General features: G+C 37.1%; 2 protein-coding genes across 2 annotated transcripts; both read right to left on the reverse strand.

The window, feature by feature from the left end:
• Positions 1 to 6956: 6956 nt before the first annotated feature.
• On the reverse strand, positions 6957 to 13698 carry LOC306872279 (adipose-secreted signaling protein-like). The gene is made up of 6 exons (XM_079420777.1): positions 13614 to 13698; positions 11537 to 11613; positions 11156 to 11289; positions 10914 to 11064; positions 9154 to 9279; positions 6957 to 7510 (listed from the first exon to the last, which is right to left on the reverse strand). Exons 1-6 carry the CDS (start codon positions 13673 to 13675, stop codon positions 7440 to 7442), a joined length of 621 nt encoding a protein of 206 aa, XP_079276903.1. The 5' UTR covers positions 13676 to 13698; the 3' UTR covers positions 6957 to 7439.
• A 995-nt stretch (positions 13699 to 14693) lies between these two features.
• On the reverse strand, positions 14694 to 20923 carry LOC306873119 (E3 ubiquitin-protein ligase TRIM21-like). The gene is made up of 7 exons (XM_079422166.1): positions 20857 to 20923; positions 18490 to 19123; positions 18281 to 18376; positions 16867 to 17100; positions 16565 to 16712; positions 16411 to 16455; positions 14694 to 15675 (listed from the first exon to the last, which is right to left on the reverse strand). Exons 2-7 carry the CDS (start codon positions 19114 to 19116, stop codon positions 15110 to 15112), a joined length of 1716 nt encoding a protein of 571 aa, XP_079278292.1. The 5' UTR covers positions 19117 to 19123; positions 20857 to 20923; the 3' UTR covers positions 14694 to 15109.
• Positions 20924 to 24466: the final 3543 nt, after the last annotated feature.

Below are 24466 nucleotides of genomic sequence, written 5' to 3' on the forward strand. Positions count from 1 at the left end.
GCATGTAGTTCTGGCAGGGATTTTGCTCCCACATTGTAGTGACATGCTTGCTTCTTTTGCAAGTTTTGGAGCGCCTGATGAACACCTTTGGGAGTAGCTGGTCGCAGGACTTCACTGGACACTGGTAAGGTGCTCCTCAGAACCCTTCCCATCAGAACCTGAGCTGGCGAGTAGGACATACCAGTGATAGGAGTATTTCTCAGCGAGAGGAGAGCAAGATGATGATCCACCCCTGATTGTTCCGCTTTTTTCAGGACATGTTTGACGGTTTTGATTGTTCTTTCTGCCAACCCGTTTGATTGAGGATAGGCCGGACTTGAGTGTGTCAGCTTAATCCCCCACTCCGCAGCAAAAGTCTTCATTTCATAGCTAGCGAAGGGTACATGATCGCACACTAGTTCTTTAGGAATGCCATGCCTTGCATACACTGCTTTCATCTTTTCAATCACTGTGCGCGCTGTCTTGTCTCTGATATTCATTACCTCTGGAAACTTTGACATGTAATCGACAATCAGTAGAAATGACTGACCTCTGATTTCAAAGATGTCGGCAGCTACTTTCAACCAGGGGAGCTCTGGGATTTCATGAGAGATGAGTGGCTCTTTCTGGTTCTTGGGCTGGAACTGTCTCGGAAGGTGAGATTTTCCACACTTTTTGCAGATGAAGAAATCTGATTTGTGCTGTTGAGATGATGTCTTTGCATATCTCTTGGTCTGTTTTGCATCGTTTGACTTTGTTTTAATGGCGTGAACAGTTTTACTCTGCTCTCCCATTGCTTGGATCTGTGTTTTTGCTGCCTCTGCCGCTCTACAAATGTCCACAGTTTTTTCAAGGGTCAGGTTCATTTCTCTTAAGAGCCTCTCCTTTAAACGCTGATCACTGATACTGAACACAATCTTATCTCTTATCATGTCAGATTCTGTTGGGCCAAATTCACAGTCCTTGGCCTTTTGCTTTAGTTCTGTGACATACTTATCGATGGTAATTGAATCAGGCATGGGGTAGGCCCAGAACTGGTGCCTTTCGAAAACAACATTCTTTCTCGGTAAGCAGTACTTCTCCAATGCAGTTACTACATCTTGCATTGTTTCATTCTCCCCTTCTGGCTCAATAGACAGTGAATTGTATACTTCTAAGGCCTCCTCTCCTAGAGCATGAAGGAGAATGGCGATTTTCACCTTTTCACGTTTCGATTCTGATCCTGAAGCAGTCATATAAATGTTGAAGCGCTGTATCCATCTTCTCCAATTTTCACCTGTATTCCCCGACAGGACTAATGGTGTTGGTAATCTGAACTGATCCATGTTTATTTTTCTCACTATGGCAGACTCACTTCAGTCAGGATGCGCTCACTCGCTTCGTCGTGTCTCGGTGCTGTCAAACGCAGGCTCGAGTCTTCTGACACCATGTCGTGTTTCTTCTCGTGCAGTGTATGCGATAGGCTACATACACGGAGAATAATATATCAAAACTGCATGTTTATTAATACAGAACAGAACCGAGCAGCTCCTGCTGCTAACTCACTCAAGCAAATTAGTCCAACCAAAAACCCCACACCATAACCCCAGGTTGCCCTCTAGTGGAGTCAATATGCAATTACATAATAAGTGCATTAAGCACTACACCACACATACGATACAGCACTGCCCACATGGCTATTGCTCCTATAACAACTTATTTTTATCAGTTCTTTCGTCTTTGTGTCGTTATATTTCTCACAGATTTCTGCTCGTTCTAAATCAGATACAGATAAGTAGCACAGTAAAGATTACACTCATATGGATGAATGCATTAGTGAGAGCGATTGCGTGTGTGAATGAATTCTACCTGGCAGCGTCTCTCTACTAGTAGTGAAGCTGTGGGATTTATTTATTAAGAAATATATGCTTGAACTTTTTAGTTTCTAAGCTATTTTATTCAGTAATATAATCACACATGTCTTGTGGAGCTCTTTAAGAGTATGAATTAATTTGTAATTTTAACTGTTTGGAAACGGAGTGTAAATGTGAATTTCTCATCCTGTTGTGCCCTCTATAGGACCAGCGACTAGTCGACGTCAAGCTAAAACTGTCATGGCAGCGCACTGAAGTCGACTAGTCGATTAATCGGTGCAACCCCTATTAGGAACTAGAATATAAAAGGATATTAAGATATGTGAGTTACAGGCACGCAAACTGTGGAATAAGAATATTTTTAGCACTCACACAGTTCTGTGCGATTGTTTTAATAGAGAGAAAAAGAAGATAGCCTACATTTCTAGTTCAAACTAATTCTTCTTTAAACAAGATATGCATCAGCTGTGTGCATGCAAACTTTGGGACTTGAGTTACAGGCATGCATAGTTTGGCACTTGTACAGGTATGTTCCATGCAGTTGTTGTTTTGGTTTTAGAGGAAAACAAGATAAACATATAACAAATAAACTGTTCTTCAAGTATTCCTTTTTAAAATAAAAAGTATCAGCTGTATACAAAGTGACATAAGGTTTTTGACCACTGAAAATGTGTACAATTTAACAGTTTAGTCATGAAGCCATAATCCCTGTATCTCTGGACATGAACCATACAGGGCTTAAAAAACAAGATACCAAAAGAATGGTTTTATTTAGAAGCAAAATCTAAAGGAATATTACGATATATCTAGTAATTCTTGACTTTTAGACATGCACTTTGGGGGAGGGGGGTGGGGAGTGTTTGTAAACATGAGAGGTGCTTTTTTCCTTTCTGTTTCCTTCTGTTATATACATATACATACATACATACATACATACATACATTCATACACACACACACACACACACACACATATATATATATATGTATATATTTATTTATTTATAAAATCCTATTTGATCAAATAATAAAAGAAAAACTACATGATAGTGTTTTCATGATAGTTAACTTTAAAAAAAAGAAATACAGAGAAATTAATAGCAGCAGAGAGAATGAATTAATTGTCACTCCTATAGCAGTTGTATTGGAAACAAATATAGCAGTATAACACAAAGTATAGTGCTAGAAATGTTCATACATTTTTTAATCCACCAAGATGGCTTTTTTTATGTGTTTGTTTCACCAGGGAAAAAAGATGATCAAAATCAAAATTTTTAGCCAGGGACCTCTGGTTGAGTTTACATTTACATGAATGCATTTAGCAGACACTTTTATCCAAAGCGACTTACAGTGCATTCAGGCGATACATTTTTTAGCAGTATGTGTGTTCCCTGGGAAATGAACCCATGACCTTTTGCGCTGCTAAGGCAATGCTCTACCACTGAAATGTTAATAATTAACATCTTATTAAAGGTTTTTGTTCCTAACAAATGCATTATCCAGCTGTAATAACTTTTTGTTTAAACTTTTGATCCAAATCTGACCAATCAATAATGGGAGGCATGAGATTTTTCATACTGTATACGTGTGTGTGTATGTGTGTGTGCTTCATATTTTGTGGAAATGTGTACTAGCTGTATATAAAGACAATAGAATAGAAGTTTATGAAATGTTCCTGTTTAGAAAGCTAAGTGTGTGTGTTATGTGGTAGACGAACCAGAATATTTGATGCGTGTTGATGATGCTGATAATTATGTGTACTTGACTGACAGAGATGATAATATCGATGTTTATTTGATGATTTTGAGAAGGAGGTGTTAGTACTGCTGGTAATAAAAATGATGTTGTGAAAGTTCTCAATTGGTGTATGATGATTCAGCAGATGTGTGATCATTTTTAAATTTGTTTCATATTGGGTCTGATTACATTGATTTGATCTTCCAGTCCCTTTCATGCCACGTGACTTTAAACACTTATGAAAAAATGCATCTGATAACATCTGGGAAAACAACAGCTCGACATTTCCTTACCAGTCATGTTTATCAGCTACCTTTTACGTTCATGCGTCCGTCATGCCCATGAGCATGATGTGCAAGCATGAACAGCAGCAGCACAGCCAATGAGAATGATCCTCGTCGCTGACTAATTGGAGGCGATTTAACTGGTTGAACTGGAGAGCATGCATTCTTTCCATTTAAGAAGTTCTCAAAGTCATCCTGAAAAGAAAGAAACAGGTTCATCAAGGAACTTCTAAGTAGGAATGATGGCTGTTTTGCCATTAGAAAAGTGCTCTTTTACAAACAATATATTAGTTTATAATATTGTGACAGTAAATACTTTAATTCAACATTATGCACAATAAGGTTATTTTTAAGATGAAGTTATTTCTTAGAAAAGGTCCAGCATCATTTGTTTACAGGAGCCACTTGGATTGATATTATGTATATAATGCAATGACATACATTTTTATATGTGCAGTGTGCTTTTGGGGGCCACTGTATTCCCATGTCTTCAAGAAACATATTCATTAAATCAAATATATCAACAATTTAAAAGTAAAATTAATTACTTAAGGAATGTCATGCTTATGTGCATTATAATTCATAAGTCAGATTAAAAGATGCAATATATGATTGTTTTTATATGATGATCATCACAGTATCAGGGAGTTTCAGTATGGCAGTGAATGCTCTTAAAGATAAAGCTTGAAGCGCTCTATATGCAATCAAGAAAATATTGAAATACCGCTTCCAATTTGGTGTAAAATCTTTGATAGTGTGATTCAGCCCATAGCGCTGTAAGGAAGTGAGGTTTGGGGTCCACTCAGTGATCAGAGCTACACTAGATGGGACAGACATCCAACAGAAACCCTACACATTATTCTGCAAAATGATTCTAAAATTTACAAAGGAGAACACCCAATAATGCATGTAGGGCAGAATTAGGCCGTTTCCACTTTGATTATAAATATTCAAAAAATATCCCTCACATTCTGGATGCATCTAAAATCAAGTCCCACAGAATCGCTACATTTTAAAGCACTACAAACCCAAGAACTGAACCCCGAAAAGAGTCCACTCAGTCAGCTGGTTCTGAGACTTACTAACCTGACTAACTCTACTAACACTAACCAGTCTCAGACCAGCACTGTTTCTCACCCAAACATCAAAATAAATCAAATTATCAAACAATCTAAAAATATATATCTGGAACATTGGGATCAAGAAACACAAAACCCAAAGTAGATTACAACTCTATCGAACTATAAAATTAAATTATGAATTAGAAGAATATCTCCATAGTGTTAGAGACACAAAGCAGAGACAGATCCTGACCAAGTACAGGCTCAGTGAGCACAGACTAGCCATCGAGACCGGCAGACACAGAAAGAGCTGGTTACCCAGAGAGCAAAGAGTGTGTGTTCACTGTGAGACAGGAGAGATTGAGACAGAGACACACTTCCTACTTCACTGTTACCAATTTAAATCAATCAGAGACATATACATCAACAAATTCACAAACATCATAAAGAAATTTACAGCCATGACTGAAGAGGAACAATTAAAGATTATACTAGGAGAGGGACAGACAGCAGCACTGGCTGCGAGATACGTGTGGACGTGCCACAGCCTGAAAGACAGCAGGTGAATGTACATAATGTGTGTAATATGTGTATTATGTCTGACCTCAGTGTGTTTCCCTACTGTCCACCACAGTGACCCTCAGCCTGTGTGTGTTTATATGTTAAACACTGTGGTATGAAATTTTCACACAAGTTCTTATTTGTTACACTGTTTATTTAAGTTTATATTGTTATAATGTTTTTATTGTATTATTTTGATATTTTCATTGTTATTATATTTCTCCACATATATTTCAAGCTTTGGCAATACTGTATTTTTTACAGTCATGCCAATAAAGCAATATTGAAATGAACTGAATTATATGCAGTAAAAACATCCTCTAAAAATGAACTGTACAACTCCCAGATTTAAAGAATTATGTTTTATTGACGCAGGACCATTTACTTTACTTTCATAGCAGAAACTTATTTTAGAAGCTGTATTTACTACAATACAGTGCTCAAATAATTTTAGCAAACAGCAGGAACCCGAGAATACATGGTTGTTAAGCTAGGCCTTAGTCACCAAGAAGAAGCTCCTAACAACTATTCAATTTGCAGACCTCAAACGAAGCTCAGCTGCTTTGATACTAAAGACAAGATTTTTAATGTATCTTTTCACCATTTGGTCACAAATTTAAAAGTGTTCTGAACAAAGGAAAAATATTAAGTAGAAAACTAGCCCCTGTGAAGAACAAAAGTCAATGCAATGAATCTAACAAGATTTTTATATTTTATTTGTATTTCATTCATTCAGTTGATATTCTAAGCCTTTTGTTTTCTTGTGGTGTTATGACATTAATGTCTCTTCTACCATGCAATTCCTTATACCTCTTCAAAAGAACATTCTGAACACATGATTTCAGACCAGTAGAGCCAGTACATTTTGTTATTACTAAGAATGCACACCTTCCATTTGTTTTACAATCCCATTTTTTCTTTTGTAGAGTAACACAGGCAGCAACACCATCTAGTGTTGTTAGAAGGTGCAACTTCCTTTGCAAACTAAGATTAGGTGAGATTATATTTTTTACACATTTTTTGTGAGTGTGTGTGTGTGTGTTACTGCCCACAGCAAAAATGCTGTAAAGCAATCACAATATTAAACTTCACAATATTATTCACAATATTATACTTAAAAGGTTTTGGATGCTTATTGGTCTGTTATAAGGTCTCAAATTGAAAAGCTGAGAAGAATGAGATTTCAGTAAGAGTTGCAAAAGAAATCATGTTAAAATACAGGAAATATGTTAGACCAAGACACTAGACTCCCAAGAAATATAACAAGAGGATCAAAATAATAGCAGTGTCTAAATTATTGAAAAGATTCTAGCAGGTTTCTCGTGGGATTTCTTTTGGCCACTGGGTGGTACTGTCCTCAAACTGCTTACGTTCCCTCTGGGTATGATAATAATGTCAGTTGCCAAGTTATGTTTGGGTAGGCCAATGCATCGCAATGCATATCCCAAACTTATTTGTGCATGAAGCATTCAACAAGTGTTTTATACAGCCTACTTTTTTTTATTAACAAATCACATCATATTTGAGAAATGTATCACAGCAGTTGGAAGGATTGATTATGGCCGCAAAGCATTTAAGCAAGTGGATGACATATGATTATATACAATCATGTTTATACAGTGTATTATGCACATGATTATACATACATTCCACCTTCAGGCATTAGGTTCAGGTAGTGCTTGCAAAAGGTCAGATGCATTGGTATTGCTTTTTTTTAATTGCTTTTTTAATTAAGTTGACTGTAATAAAAATTTGTGATGACATTAGCAGACCTGTGATACATAGACTCTAGAATAGTGGCTCTATGTTTGCTTTAGTGCAGAAAAAATTAAGTTATGATCCTCAGTGGATGGGTGTGTGATGGGTTGTTCACATTCTGAGGCACATTCACATGTGCATTCATTCATTTTGGTTTATTCTCATCATTTACACAAGCAAACCGCTTTCTTCATCTTCTCTATGCCATTATTTTGTGTGTTTTTCTTCACCGACACACCGCACTCCATCGAGTAACATTGGTGTCCCATGGTGGCGATCTGTAAAAAAGAATAGTTAGTTTCTTATTTGTGAACCTGGACCACAAAGCCAGTCATAAGTAGCATGGGTATATTTGTAGCAATGGCAAACTATACATTGTATGGGTCAAAATTATTGATTTTTCTTTTATACCAAAAATCATTGGTATACTAAGTAAAGGTGAGGTTCCATGAAGATATTTTATAAATGTCCTACTGTAAATATATCAAAACTTAATTTTTGATTAGTAATATGCATTGCTAAGAACTTCATTTGGACAACTTTAAAGGTGATTTTCTCAATATTTTTTATTTTTTTTGCACTCTTAGATTCCTGATTTTCAAATAGTTGTGTATCAGCCAAATATCCTATCCTAACAAACCATACATCAATGGTAAGCTTATGTGTAGGTATAAATCTCAGTTTCAAAAAATGGACCCTTTTGACTGGTTTTGTGCTCCAAGGTCACATTTTAGCGGAGTTAGTTTTCTATTTACAAATTAGTTCTCACTTAATGCTACTTAACAGTTCTAATCAAATTAAGCACATTTTGGCTTTGTTTTTATATCCTTACTACAAAATAAAGGGAGTACTTTTTAAACTTTATAACCCACACTTTTTTTCAACTTATCAATGACAGATGGTTTATAATTTACAATATTAGTATTTTTCTTTTGCATTCAATTCATCAAATGGGGTCGTATGGTCGTTTTGCATGGTTTTTAAAGCACAACTTTGGAGATGGTCCTCACTGCAGAACACAAGATCCAGGGGGCGGGGTTGGATCTAGATCCAACTCCTCCCACCCATCCCCACCCCTAAACCTAGCAATCTCCACCCCCTAGATGTGGATCCAACCCCGCCCCCTGGATCTTTGTTCTGCAGTGAGGGGCTACTGCAACTTTGAGAGATCTATCCACTTGCATTATTTTGACTCATAGAGATTATTCTTTTACAATTCTCAGTTTGTGTTCATCTGAAAAAAGATAGTCATATACAAGTGGGACAGCATTAGGGTTGATAAATGAAAAGAGAATTTTAATTTCTGTCAGGACCACTATCGTCAAAGATGATTGACAATTAGCGTACAGTTTGGATTGGCGGTATGGTTCTGTTCTGGGCAAGAACTAGCATGGATGGGAGCAGGGTGAGCAGCGACAATCCCCCAGGGTAAAGAGAACAGTACCAACAAAAGTATTGCAGTTATTGTTAAAGTTCAGTAGTTTTATGTACACATTTAGAATTAGTCTGATTCAAAAGAGAATCAGAAGGCTGGATCCTGACTGACAGAGGAGGAGTTGGGGATGGAGTTGGGTAATTAGCCATTGAGCAATGCGAAAACTGCTGATAATACTGAAGGACCTTATATATGGATGCTTAGATAGGTGTCGTATTCCTATAGGTAGATGGGAATCAGCTGAGAGTCAGCTGATGCAAGCTTGACTAACGTGACCTGCCAGAACTAACGCTACACTTGATTTTTGGATTTAATTTAAAAAAAATACTTTCTCCCATCCCAGCTTAATTTTTCTGTAAAACTGCTTTGAAACAATTGAACTGAACTGAATATGCAGAGACTGGTAAAGAAACAATACACTTCACCTCATGAACGCTCTGTTATGAATGTCTAGAGATCTGTCACCAGTTGGTGTGTGTATCTCACCCATGACTCTGGCCTGTAATCGAACTCGGATGCTGCTGTCCCTTCTGCTCCTGTTGACCAGGGTGAGTTCCTCTTGCACCACCCCCTCCTGCTGAGCGCTGTACTCACAAAGCACCCACACCCCCCCTTAAAAGAGCACAGGAAGATGAATGGGAATGTGTGGAATCAATACAGATACAGAGGAGTACAAAGATAACACAAACTGACAAGGACAATAAAAAAAATAAAAAAATGGGTAAAAGAAATCGTCTGAGTTATCAGGATAAGATTGGAAAACTAAAATCATAGAGAAACAATCACCAAAAAAGCGCTTGCAGCTTCTTTTAGAATACAAATTGTATGCTAAGATATGGCAAAACTGCTAAGATTTCCCTAGAGATTCGACTGTGGGAGAAATGACACTACTATAAACGCGCTAAATGAGTTTCAGCTAATGGAGAGATCGATGACAGACTGAAATAGGAGTGTGACTATTGATCTTAACATGATGTCTTGCATTTGGCTTGATGTTATTATCAGTCAGGGGTACAAATGATCTTAGATCTACATTAACAGCTCTGATAGTGCTTACGTTTTTACAACCTTGTTTAAATTGTTTTTAATTGTAACTGCTTAGTTTAAGCCATATGTATCTAGTTTTCTGAAATTTCTCATCATTTATTGAGTCAGGTAAGCCTAATGGATATAAATCTGGACTGTTTTCTCAAGTTTCTTGTTCTATTCCTCGCAAGACTAAGATGGTTTCAAGATCACATGCATTGTTCATTAATCTTGTGCCCCTGTGCAGAGCACTTAACCCAGGTTGCTCCAGTGAGACTCTCCCTGTAATAAGTCTCCTCTATGTAACCTGGGTTTAAAAAGCATCTGTTTAACTAATGAACACCTTCTAATTCTGAATAAATGAGAATGCAAGGGTAGTAAGCAGACTTTGATAAGTGACAAAGAAGACTATCTGTATGGTAAAAGCTGGTCTAATTGCGTGTTCAAGTCCACATGGGAAATTTATATTTATGAGTTGGAAAGTTGTAATTACAATGTCAGGTGCATTCAAAAAAAAATTGGATGCTAATTTTCTAAGTAAAATTCAAGATTTTTTTTTAACTCTACAAATCTATAAAATAGTGAATAAAGAATGTGCATTGGGTGTGTGTTTGCTTTTTATTCAATTTATGAAGGTGCTGTAAATTGAATCATATATATTCCATCATAACTGTACAATGCTATGGCATTTTGTGTGTGTGAGTATACAGACACGCACACATTTGTATTATTTTTAACAACATTCTAAGAAATAAAGTGTTCTTCATGAATGAAAGTTGGTTTATTAAATATAAGGATATATCTATAAATTATTTCAAATATTGGTTAAAATATAATGTGTTATATAATATATATATATAAAAAATGCAAATATAATATATGTTTCTAAACATAATCTAATGTTTCTGGAAATACCAAATACATTATATAAATATAATTCATGATAATATATTTATGGGTAATTCTTTTATGCATTTTTAACATTCCTCCTACAAATTCAACACAAATTTGATAAAAGTTTTTATTTATTAAGATGCTGTGAATTGTTATATATTCCATATTCTATTGTAACTGTACAATACTATGGTATTTTGTGCATGCAAATCATTGTGAATAAAAAAAAATTACAATAAGTTGCATGTACAAATTTCATGTGTTCAGCTAACCGCAATCTTTCTGTCGTGACTTACACACACCATAAGAACACTATAAAAACATACCCTCAGGCCGTGGTGTGATGCGTGTTGCACGTAGTCGTGGTTTTGCAGTAGTGCGTAGTGCGGGAGAAAGGGAGACATCTTTGCCTAGTGTTGGGACTTGCGGCAAAGAAAAGATGATTTCATATTTGTGATGGCTCCTTAAAAAGCCCACCTGGATACAGAGTTTTCAGTAAGCAACACATCTTATAGACTATTTGTTTTTTCTTTGCTTGTTTATTTTTTTGGAAAGCAATTTTTTTCACCTTAACGAGATATCCACCATCAGGTTCTGGTAGAGCAGCGATGACTTTGTCCTGAAGATTTTCATCACAGCTATTGTTAAGGGGAGCGTCTTCATCATCATCAGGGAAATGTACTCCACCTTTTGAAGTGGAGCCTGGTGAAGAGAAAACAAGGGTTGAGTTAAGATCACAGAGATGGATACTGGACCAGAAGATACATGCTGAGATGATTAATGCAGGCTGAACCCAGTGTGGGAGAACTGTTAGAATAAACGAGAAAGGATAAATGTATAAATATATGACGCACATTTAGATGATGTAAAAAATAAAATCAAAATATTATTTTAAAAATGTATACACACATATTCAGATAGACATTATGAACCCAGAAAAGACACTGACTTTTCCTTCCTGTTGCCATGTCAACATAAGGCCAGGGAAATCCAGGGATGATGACTGGCGTCAATTTAATATCATCTCTAAATAACAGACAGAAGAACAGAAGATGCCTGTGAGTTATGTAATCTATGATCAGTTTGTAATGTCCTATTCCCTGATGTTTCAGACAGTATCCACCTTTTTCTTCAACGCGGAAGTAAGCCTATGGGTGAGACTTCCGGTTCTTTAGCCATTATAGATAAATAACGAGAAGAATAACAACGTGCAGCAAACGGTAAAACTGTTGTGTGTTCATAATTAAGATGATACATTAAAATAATATCATAAGACACAAATTTTCAATATCAAGCAGCAAAATGAACTGTTTTGTACACGGACACGGATGAGACCGGAAGCTAGACCCATAGAATTTACAAGTGGCCGCGCCCATTTTTACAGCAAGAAAAAGGTGGAGAGAGAGAGAGAGCGCGAGTGAGAGAGAGTGAGATCTAAAGATATTTAAATTGCATGCAGGTTATTTCCCCAACTTCTAAATTATTAATTGTGCATCCCATGAGCATTCTTGATTTGCATTTCATTGGCTTTGCAGCATAGTCCTGCTGGGTTCAGCGCCACAGGATGGAGGTCCCCCACAACTGTAATGCTTTATTATCATCTTAGTTTGCAGTATAACTGAGGTTAATATGGCGAATAATCTGAGTTATCATTCATAAGGCCTGTTATTAGGCCAAAACCCCATTCAGATGCTTCCTTGTTTACCCCCAAGTCAGTTTTAGACTTTATACTGACACCATTCAGCATGGGTGCATGAACTTTTCTGCTGATGTTGTTTCATATGGAAGCTTTTATGTTTTGTTTTATTCATTTTGAGCTATGCTTTTCCATATAATGGACATTCTTGGATTCAGTCCCTTAACGATATGCTGCATGGAAGAAAAGATACATAAAAAGGTATATAAAGTAAACATATTATTATTATTTAAGGGAGAACTGCGAGATACAGCTGGTCATGTGATCTCAACATGGCTGCACTCATAATGAGTGGACCCGCTCCATGTAAAATGTTTTATTTTTTTCTAGACAACATCATTTTAATTTTCCTCAGAACGGCTGTGAATTTTAATATGTGTGCACCTTTGGCGAATTATTAAATGAATCCCCCAAAACTGTCATCTTGTAAGCTGTCGTAATCACAGTGTTTTTGTACTACAATGTAGTTGGGAGTAGAACTCTATGTGCAAACCTGCAGAGAGGTAAACCCTGATTTTGTCCCCTGTAGATCATGCTGGCAGATGGGACTCCAGACCCATCCTGATTAATAGTGACATAAACACCAATTTCACATGAAAATCTTTGGCTTTAATCGGGGTCATTACGCCAGTTCAGTCAAGGTTATTTCAGAGAATGACACTCACATTCAAACTAAAGAGGCTTATGAGACCGCGCTCATCCCGACGGACTTATTTCCAGCCATTCTTCCAAAGCACCCCTGCAAAATCACGTCAAATATGACGATAAGAAAAAAGCGGCTTATGCAACAATAATCGGTGAGATGGGCGATGCAAGTTATAGAGATGCCTATATAGGCAGTCCCCGAGGAGTCCGCCTTTGCCGGATTTAAACAAACCCTTAGAAGGCAGCACCTAACGACAAGGCATCTCTCGTTCATAATTTATTAAAGTACAGCATGTTATGGTCTGTGTAAAAATGGGACAAAACTGAGCGTCGCGTGCCAGTGTCCCGTTTGGCACCACGGACAGATGAAAAAAGCAAAAAACAATAACTCGACATTAAAAGAGTAAGTGGTTTAGCCAAAATGAGCACATTTTGTATAATAATCATATAGGCTACCTTATGTTTAAATTGTCGTCTAATGGACAGAACCACAAATACTCCTGGGGAAGATTGAAATGCGGCTTATGCAGAACTATTTAATTTTTGAGGCTTATATTAATAGCTCCCATTAAAGAAAATTCACAAATATTTTCAGTGAGGGTCGCTTTAAAATGTGCGTGTGAACACACATATAGTTGAAAATCAAAAATAATTTTAATCGGAAATTCACTGAAATCAAACTTACCTGTCTTGCATGTACTGAACAGTGGAAGCAGGTTTTTGGCGTTGCCTGGAGCGCTGTGCCATCAGTCCCCTTGAACGCAGCGTGCAGCTCTGACGCCGCGCGCGGTCACAAGGAAGGAGCTACAGCCATTGGTTACTGATTGTTACTTAACGTCTAGCTCTCTTTTTTATTTATTTTTACCTCTCCCTCATTATACACGAAATGTGGAGGCAAGAGATCCGGGCCAGTGCCCTAGCAGAACTTCTGCCTATCATTGGTTTGAGCAGGGCTGAGCTGAGCTGGTTACCACATTGGCCTCACCCAGCACTGCAAATGTATATGCAAACTGATATACAAGAACAAAAATAGAATGAATTACAACAAATGGTTAACTGGAAAACAAAGCTGAAAAAAATCATGCTGTAGCTGCTTTTATGAGAATTCATAATTCAGACTGCCAACATACATCAGCTGTTTCATAAGCCAACAAAGAAGTGGCAGTTGTGAAATATAGTACCGCATTCAAGGCCCATGTAGTAAGGACATCATTAAAATAGGCCATTTGGCATCAGTGGTTCAACCGTAAACCGTTCTGACTTGTTCGCAAGCAGAGGAATGCACACACATACGTCATGAACGCGTCGGAGACTGACACAGAAGAAAATAAATTGTTGAATAAAGTTGTTATATTTGTTTTCTTTGTGCACAAACAGTATTCTCGTAGCTTCATTAAATTACGGTTGAAGTATTTTATTGATGTCCTTACTACCCTTCTGGGCCTTGAGCGTGGTAGTTGCATTGCTGTCTATGCAGGGGTCAGAAACCTCTCAGATTTCATCGAAAATATCTTAATTGGTGTCCCGAAGATAAACGAAGGTCTTATGGGTTTGGAACGGCTTGAGGGTGAGTAATTACTGACAGAATTAAATGTTTTTATGTGAGCTATCCCTTTAAAGCCACAGTTACTCCTTAACTTGCAAAAGTTGCTGTACTGTACATTCTTTTTGAGACCTTTTGGTCTCTGGTTTGTCTTCCAGGACCTTAATCCCATAATATGGACTCTAGAAATTCAGAGAGTAAAGACATTGAAATAGAAGAGATGCAGTCACCTATATGCGGTATATTCACATTTATTTTTGTTTTACTATGATGTACAAAACACATATTTGAATATTATACATTTTTGTGCTTGGTCAAGCTAAATACTAATGGGAGGTTATTTTACAATGAGATCTCCATCACCATCCAATCTTGTATTCAGTGTCAAATTAAATCCCAAATTTCAAGCCTTGGCAATCATTTGCACTTCATAAGTCTTCATGTTTTAGGTCTATCACATAGTCTATAAGGATTAATTGTTTATGTTATGTTGAAAATATATTGAAAAAAATCATTAAGCCAATGAAATGATCTCATGGATAGTAAATTAAAACCATATACATTTTCCTCATTTGGAATTAAATAATAAAGTAAACAAACCCTGTGAGCTTTATTTTTGTTTCCATCCCACTATTTTTTCATTTTTCAGTCTGCCAGCTTGGGTTAGCTGGATAGGCAGGACATATGATAAGCGGGGCCTCATTTTTGCCAGATTTGTTCGTGCATGGGCTGAAAAAAGGATATAAAGTCTCTGCAAAGGAGTCTGTGAAGGTAAATATCAGTGACTTTGTATCTGCATTATAAAAGGACAATTGACCTTTTTCATAGTCCACATACACGCCGACACGCTGTGGTTTTGGTTGTACAACTATAGGCATTGATGGTTCTGTGCGGAAGACATATTCATGTTTGTCTCGTAAACTTAAAAACCAAAATCCATTAGCTGGGTTTGCGACTATTTTTCCTTTCCTGTTGATGGAGTGACTAGCAATGCCCAAATCCCAGTCTGTCTTCTCACCCACCACAATCTCCCAGTAATGGCAGCCAGAGCTGATACCTTGGCAGCCAAGTACACAAACCACACGGTCAAACCGTTCAATTATATCTGGCACCGTCTGGTAGCGGTCACTGCAGTGCACCTGTTTACCATCCTCAGAGATAATCAGACGCGGATGGGCTGAGTCTCGATCTAGGGTCACGTCCACTGGGGAGAGAAATAGGACAGAGTTGAAAACAAGATGTTTGCAGACATATGAAAAAGGTGACATAAATAATAAATATTTGAAATATCTAATAATGTGAAATGATCTCATACTTGCATATTCATGCACTCTCCAATCACTCCAATCATATACAAGACCAGTCAAAAGTTTGGAATATTAGGCAGCAGAAACAGTTTTCAACATTGAAAATAAGAACCATTGTTAATGCTTAAGGATCAAATCAGCATGTAAGAAGGATTTCTGAAGGATCATGTGTGAAGACTAGACTAACAGCTGCTGAAAATTAAGCTTTGAAATAACAAGAATAACTTATACTTTAAAACATAGGAAAATAGAAAGGTTCTCAATTTTAATTACTCCAAACTTCTGACCTGTAGTGTATGTTGTTATAATATTATCAACACATATAAAAAAAGGGATTCTCAGCATTTTTTCAAATTTGTTTTATTCTGCTCTTGGGTAAGATGTAGTGTATTTGCATTTAATTTGTCATATGAGCCAACAATAGTCATAGTCGATAATATCTTTAAAGTTTAAATAATAAGATTAGTTTTGAACCTGGCTTTGAAATGTGGACTGTAACAGAGAAAATGCAGTTCTCTGTAGTGACATTAAAACTCTGTGCAATTTTTAGGACTTAGCCCCCAGCACTGAATACTGCGACGGGAAGCTAAAATTGGACTGCTCAGAGGAAAGGGAGAAGAAAAAAAACGTACTTTGTTGATATATTTCCTGTGGGTTTCCTGTGGAAGGGCGCAAACCTGATATACAAAAATACATACCATAAACATGACAGTTATGTGTACAATGCAATGAAAGTGTATGTAAATGATCTGTTAAAGAGCAGTTTATGAAGGAACTGTGTCTTACAGATCGCAGATAGTCTTCTCAGGGCTTCCTGAACCTCCTCCACCATCTGAGTGACATTTCTCAGCACTGCTCCTGCAGTGGGGTCAGGGGTCAAGGCCACTTCTGCCCAGCTCTTTGTCTCCGGTAAACTACTGTAGGCTGGATATGTCTGAAAAGTAACAGCAATACATTAAATATTGGTTATATTTCGGGTTAATAAATATAAAACAAACAATACAATTGGCCCTTCATAGGTTACGTTTTTTTAAAATGAATACATGGAACAATTTCTCAAATATCAATAAGTTTAAGTCTGGTTTTACCTTAAAGAAGGAAACATGATCTTGGGACTTGGTCAACTGATTGATGGTGCTGCATCTATTTCTAAGTTCAGAGATCTCCGTCTGCAGGTCACGTATGAAGGCCTGAGAGCGGAGTTCTGCAGCTCGCTGTCCCATCTCCACCACCTCCAGAAGTTCGGCCTGGGACTTCTCAACAGCTTTCATTACCTCAGCAAACATACTCGCAGTACCTGCTTTCTCTTGCTCTGCATTCACCTTAAAGCAAACAAACGAGACGAAGAAGAAAATATAGCGATTAGGAGAATGAAGAGAATGAGGAAACCACGTTCTTTCAAACCCATATGACTTTTTCTATGGAAAAAAAGGCATTTTGAAGAATATTCAAACACATGCAGCAACAGATCCAGATCTTGACGGTTAATCTCTTATATCTCTTATGACGAAACACATCATAAAAAGAAAAGAACTGAATTTAAATCATTACTCACTGAAAATATTTGTGAATTTTAGCCAGTGTGGCTTCAGAAGACGTGATCACAGGTTAGTCAGAGTATTTTCATGACCCAAAATTCCCATTTCAATGTGAATCCGCACGATTGGAAATTTGCACATGAGGATTAAAGATTTTCCTAAACAGATTTTGCAACAAGTTTGGGATTCGCCACACTGGCCATCAGATATTTGTTTTCTTCTGTGTGATCTGTGCTTCTTCATACATCGCTACACTATTAACAATAGACCTTTTTTTTTGCCAATTTTGCACATTTTGCTAAAGGGGAAAATATGGAAATCAATGGCTACCATCAACTGTTTAGTTACAAACATTCTTCAAAATATTTTATTTTGTGTTCAATAGAAGAATAATCTCACACATATTTGAGGGTGAGTGGTTGATGACAGAATTTTCATTTTTGCGTGAACTATCCCTTAATGTGAGTACAACTTTAGAATATGCAGGACTTCTTTTATGGTGAGTTTTGTTAGCTCGTTGTCCTCCCATTTGTAGAACTTAACATGTTTACAAATAGCTGCATGAAGATTCTTCAAAAATTATCCTTTTGTGTTCCAATGGACAAAAAACAGCATATGGGTTTGGAACATGAAAGTCAGTAAATAATGACAATTTTTTTTTTTTTAGCGAACTACTAACAATCTCACAAGAAAACGTAACTATTTTACAAGTTAATGATTTTGTATGAATTCATGTGATGTGAATCATACAAGTTTTTTTTTTTTTTAAGTAATTGAAGGTCTACCTGTAACCCCACCCGTAAACATAACCATCACTGGGGCGAAAGCTGCTTGTATGAATACATACAAATGAGATTCAGACAATTCACTACAAATTTACCCAAACGTAAAATAGCTACAAATTACCATGCGAGTGTGTTGGAACTATTCCTTTAAAATGTTAGTATGGCATAGATGCACATACTTGAATTTCTGCAAGTGATGTTTGGATCTCCTCTATCTTCTTCTCTCTGACTGTGATCAATCCTTGTAGCTCCACCTCCAAGATGCGCAACTGGGACTAAGCAGAGATACAAACTGTTAACACAGATGCAACGCATACATAAACAAACATTTTCCTTTAGACCTACATTGATTTTACTTCTCATTCACGTGCATTATATGTACACTAACCTTCTTAATATTCATCTCTCTCTTGGCCTCTATCACAGAATGCCCGTAATGTTCCTTCTCTGCACATGTTATGCAAATGCATGTCTGGTCAGTCTTGCAGAGTAGCTCCAAACTATGCCCATGTCTGGGACACTGTGGCCCATTGGAACCTGTTCCACTCACACTAAAGTTTCGCTTAGGCGTCTTGGCAGGAGGGAGAGACTGAGCATCATGGGATGCCAAAGGCTCACTGGATGATGTTCTTTGGAAGCGGCTCCTCATTTCTGGCAGGAGGCCTCTGGGCAGCTCTACTGGCTTGTTCTGCGCTCCAGGTTTCACAGCAGAGAAAGGGTTGGATGGTGAATCTGCAGGTGCACTCCTAGGTGTGCTCATCGTGGTCTCCGCCATCCGTTTAAACTGCTCTGTGATCTCCCTGAGCGTGTGATTGACGTGGAGCTCAGGACGCTTCCGGAAGCTTTCCTTGCACAAAGGACAGAAGCAGTTTTTTCCCTGGCCCTCCCAGTAAGACGTGATGCATGATGCGCAGAAGCTGTGGCCACAGCGTATGGAGACAGGATTGGTGAAGACGTCTAAGCAAATAGAACAGGTAAACTGCTCCTCTGACAGGAATTCACCAGCAAATGACATTGTGTATCTGAAAGCAAACAGACTGATTGAAAAGCACAAAATACACAAGTGCACTCAAACACGTCAGCCATTGTTGCATACATAGCCACTATAAAGATATATATTTTTTTTTTTACAATTTGGAATAATTAAGATGTTTTTGAAAGAAGGCTCTTATGTTCATCAAGGCTGTAGTTATTTGATTAAAAATCTTTTATATTTTAAAATGTTATTTATTCCTGTGATGGCAAAGCTGAATTTTCAGCATCATTACTCCAGGCTTCAGTGTCACAGGATCCTTTAAAATCATTCTGATATGCTGATTTGATGCTCAATTTTTATTTTTTTTGTTAGTATTGTAGCTCAGTTATTAAATAAAAATGATTTTTTTCCAGGAATTTTTGATGAAAATAAAGTTTAAATGAACATTATTTGAAATATAAATCTTTTGAAACATGATAAATGCCTTCACGGTCACTTAAACAATCCAATGTGTCCTTGCGGTTTAATATACTAATTTTTAATAATAATAATAATAATGCATCAAACCTTTAAATTATATTATTGTATCATGGTTTCCACAAAATGTGACCCAGGACCACAAAACCAGTCATAAGGGTCAATTTTTTAAATCATCTGAAAGCTGAATAAATAAGCTTTTGCTGTTGTTGTTAGGATAGGACATTATTTGGCTGAGATACAACTGTTTGAAAATCTGAAATCCATGGGTGCAAATAACTCAAAATATTGACAAAATCGCCTTTAAAGTTGTCCAAATGAAGTCCTTAAATGCATATTATTAATCAGAAATTAAGTTGTGATGCATTTACAGTAGAAAATTTACAAAATTTCTTCATGGAACATGATATTTACTTAATATCCCAATGATTTTTTCTTAAAAGAAAGATTTATCATTTTGACCCATACAATGTATTGTTGGTTGCTACAAATATACCAGTGCGATTTAAGACTGATTTTATGGTCCAGGGTCACGAATTTTAAACAGTTAAACAACATTTATACTACTGCCACTACTACTACTAATATTAAATGTTTCTTGAGCACCACATTTCTGAAAGATCATGTACTGAAGATTGAAGTAATGGCTACTGAAAGTTCAGCTTTGCCATCACAGGAATAAATTACATTTTAAAATATATTTTATTATATACAGCCTTAGTGAGCATAAGAGACGTCATTCAAAAACTAATCCAAAAGTTTTACTAGTAGGGTATATATAATCATTTCAAAAACGGGCATTAAAAGGGAACAGTTTTCAGTTATTCTAAACTAGTAACTGAAATGTTGGAATGAAGTCAGACCAGCTGTAACCACAGATACAACAAAGCTGATCTAGGACCTCCCACCCTTACATAATGTAAAAACTAATCAAAGAAAACAGGCTGTCAGAAAAACCAAGAGCTAGAAAATACTCTGATATTTTCTTAGTATATCATCACAAATGAGTTGTTCTCAAAGGCAAATTAGCGGTAAAGTACAATCACATGCTTCATGAAATATCTTGTAGTCTATAATTACACTGTAGGGCTGCTTCTGAAAAATGTCCCTAATTAGAAGTATGTTAACAAGTGTTAATACAAATATGTTGTGTTTACAAAATAGTTAGAACCTCATGGTCTCACTCAATTATAAATCATAATTTCTAGGATGGGTACATAAACTAGAATCCAACCTTACATAAACACAAATACAATATATGGAAATACAATCTAAAAGACAAATTCAGCTACATAAAATAACCTCTTGTCTGTCCTTTTCTCTTCTCTTCTGTTCCGCTCAGGATGTGGCACATAAGACGTGTTCACTATGAAGTGGAGACCTCCTGGAAACAGGTACCTGTATGTCTGCATACCAACAGGCCAAGCACACACCTGGTTGCTGATCCAACCAGTTAGACAAGTGCAGATTTTTATTTTTGGATTCATCTGTTTTAAATGTTTTTAATTCGACTAACACATGATGTCTCATAAGAACAGGACAGCATGAGAATAGGCAAGCTGTGCGAGTTCACTGTCTGATTTCACTGAAGAAACAAAAGGAATATGAAAATAGAAAGTAATATTTGTTTCTTGTCTCTAAGAAAGACTAAAAAAAAAATTAAGATCGGGAGGTTTTTTTTTTTTTATTGTTACATTCATGACTTATGAATGGACATAATTTTTATGGCAATAGCATTAGTTACAGCCCCTGAAGACTTGTGTTGGAAGGGTTGATTTTCATCATTAAAGGGACTCTGTACCTTGAACACAGCATGCCAATTCAATTAGAAAAATCTATTAGAAACTGAACTTCTAAACTAAAGGCACCCACCAATTTGTCAATCACCTGTCTTCATCTGAGCTGTAATAATGTGGATTGGCGATTTAGCAGCAAACAATCAAGATGGGTTTGGTGCACACAGGGATAAATAAAAAAGTACCCCATGTGTACAATGAAATATACTGTTAAATCTTTAATGTTGTGGGCCTATTTTTCTGCCAGAGGTCCTGGCCATCTTGTTTAGATACATGGCATCATGGATTCAATTAAATACCAACATATAAAAAATTAAAAACTGACTGTCCATGCTAGAAATCTTATAATGGGCCGTGGTTGGGTCTTCCAAAAGGACAATGATCTACAAAACAAACATCAAAACCAAAACAAAAATGGGTCACTGAGAACAAAACCCAGCTTCTGCTATGGCTATTCCAGTCCTCTGACCTGAACCCTGTAGAAAATGAGTGAGGTGAACTGAAGGAATGGCCTCTGATCTCTTGTCTCATCAGACATTATAGGAGAAGATTCAGAGCCGTTATCTTGGCAAAAGGAGGTTGCAGAAAGTATTGGATAAGAGGGTATGATTAACTGTGGCCAATGTGTATTAGAGAAAAACATTTGTCATATTGAGATTTCTCTCCCATTTTAATTTCTTATTCTCCAATGAAAGGTTAGAATTTAAAAAAAATAAAAGATCAAAAGGATTAATGATTATTTTCACAGCCGCCTTTGATCATATTTACCAAGGGTATGAATCATTTTGAGCACAACTGTGTATATGCGAAAATACATATTTTATCTATACATTTTATTTATAATGAAATGCATTTTATTATTAGCCTATCATTATTAACATTAACACCTTTATTTTTATTGCGTTTATCTGTGCTTTGGTAATATTGTTTGCCAATAAGTTCCTTACTTTAAAAGAAAGAAAGAAAGAAAGAAAGAAAGAAAGAAAGAAAGAAAGAAAGAAAGAAAGAAAGAAAGAAAGAAAGGACTAATATAACGCAATATGTCTAGTATCTTGTGTCTTTGATGTCTGCGGAGGTGTCTGTACCATTTGTTTTCACAGATGATAAAGCAAACGCCGCTTGCACTCACCTTGCATTTGCTGTGCGGCCCTCCGTATCGAGAACATGCGTTCCGCTCATTTCATTTTATTTGTTACCTTACACATGCAGGCAGGGCCTGAAGTTAACTTTTTTGACCACCAGCCACTGTGGCAGGTGGATTTAAAAATCCACCTGCCACAGTAACTTTTTACCAGCCATTTTTTTTTTTGCCTCATAAAGGTGAAAAATAGAAATCACACAAACATTATTCTTTAACTTGTAAGAATACACATTTAAGTGCTGTCAAGTTATTAACGAAATCATTATAAGTAATAATAACTCTTAGACTATATATTTTTTAATCTTTTTATTCATTGATTTGCTGTGTCACAGACATAGTCATATGTCATAGTCACACAGGGATAGAAAAACAGGTATACACACACCGTGCTAACTCAACAGATATAAGTTAGACCTAACTTACCGCAGCTCGTATGTAAACGCATCACACACGGACACGGCTGTGTTGATGGCTGATTTAGTCTGTAGACAGTTCCTGGCAACTGTTAATTACAGCCTTCAAGAACCGTTAAGCAGAACTAAATGAATATTACTGGTAAAGTTACTGGGTACCGGACATTTGCTCACTGGTTCCCAACTCCCAACATACACACGCACACACATCTGTGACACACAAACGTAGTCAGAGAAGGGCATCATGTTCTTGCCGATCGCGTGATCGTTCCGAAACAGAAGTCGCATCTTCTCAAACTGCGCTGCTTTCATGGACGTCAGTGCCTTGACCGCAGCGGTCTCCTCCGGAAGCGCAGTCTTTGATATTTTGCAATTTATTGTGTGTAGGTGGCTTTTTGATGACTCGTGGTCCTTAATTGCTTCTAATTTTAAGTTTTTAGTCCCGATTACAAAAGGATTTGACTTCGCTTTCTCTGAGCCATACATACGGCAGTCACTGCAGTACATTTCATCTGTAACTTACTGCGGTCATAAATCAGCCACTCACGAACCTTGCCATTGTCGCCACTTTGTATTAAAACGTCGTCTTTTACTTTTCTTTGACTCATCCTCATCTTTTTGTTGGCTGTTCGTTTCAGCCGTTCGTTTGTACCTTGAGCTAAAATCCAACGAAAAGGCAGACTTAAAAAACGCAAAAAAACAACAACTCAATTCTCATTGGCTACCCGCCAATGTGGCAGGTAGATTGACGGTTTTACCCGCCAATTGCAAAATTCACCCGCATTTGGCGCGTGGTCGGGTGTTAATTTCAGGCCCTGCATGCAGGTATTCGGAATCTTCTCTCAGTCACGTTTGGCTAAAAAGTTTGAGTCACATCGCACAAGTGGATCTCGTGAAATTTCACCACCCGGTCCGAAAAGTGGCAGCAGGATTGGATATCTGGGAAATGCAACTCAAGAAAATTCAAAAGAGCTTCTGCGCATACAGGACAACGCTAAGACCTCCAATCCAGCAGTAAATTCAGCTCACGAGTCATCCTCTACAAACGCAAAAGGATTCTGGAATCAGTTCATGTTTCGTGGAAAATCAGACTTCAGATACGTTCTGGCCATTAGAAACGTCGAGGTCCGGCAAGAAAAGTGTCGAGCACTCACTTTCTCTCAGGTACTGTCTGTGGGCAGAGAATTTCACTGTTAGTTTACGCATTTTTATATTGCATAAACGTTTAATAGGTGTATAAATGTTTTATTTTTTTAACAGAGGATCGTCCATGAAAACTGTGAAACGTCGGAGCTTCAGAACAACGTCTGTTTCGGAAAATGCGCCACGTCCCCCTCCAGTGGGGATGAAGGAGGCTCCTTTCCTTGCTCTGTCTGCTCACCGGTTATCATCACTTCCAAGACTGTGACACTAAAGTGCTCTGACAACACAGAAATGATCAAAGTTGTTCAAATAATAGAGGACTGTCAATGCAAAACAAAAGAAGCGCAATATTCACATCATAACTGTCCCGTGCTGGTTGATCCAAGCGTTCATCAGGATATTCAAATATAGCCTAATTA

This window comes from Barbus barbus (assembly GCF_936440315.1).
Source record: "Barbus barbus genome assembly, chromosome: 7".
Classification (NCBI taxonomy): Eukaryota; Metazoa; Chordata; class Actinopteri; order Cypriniformes; family Cyprinidae; genus Barbus; species Barbus barbus.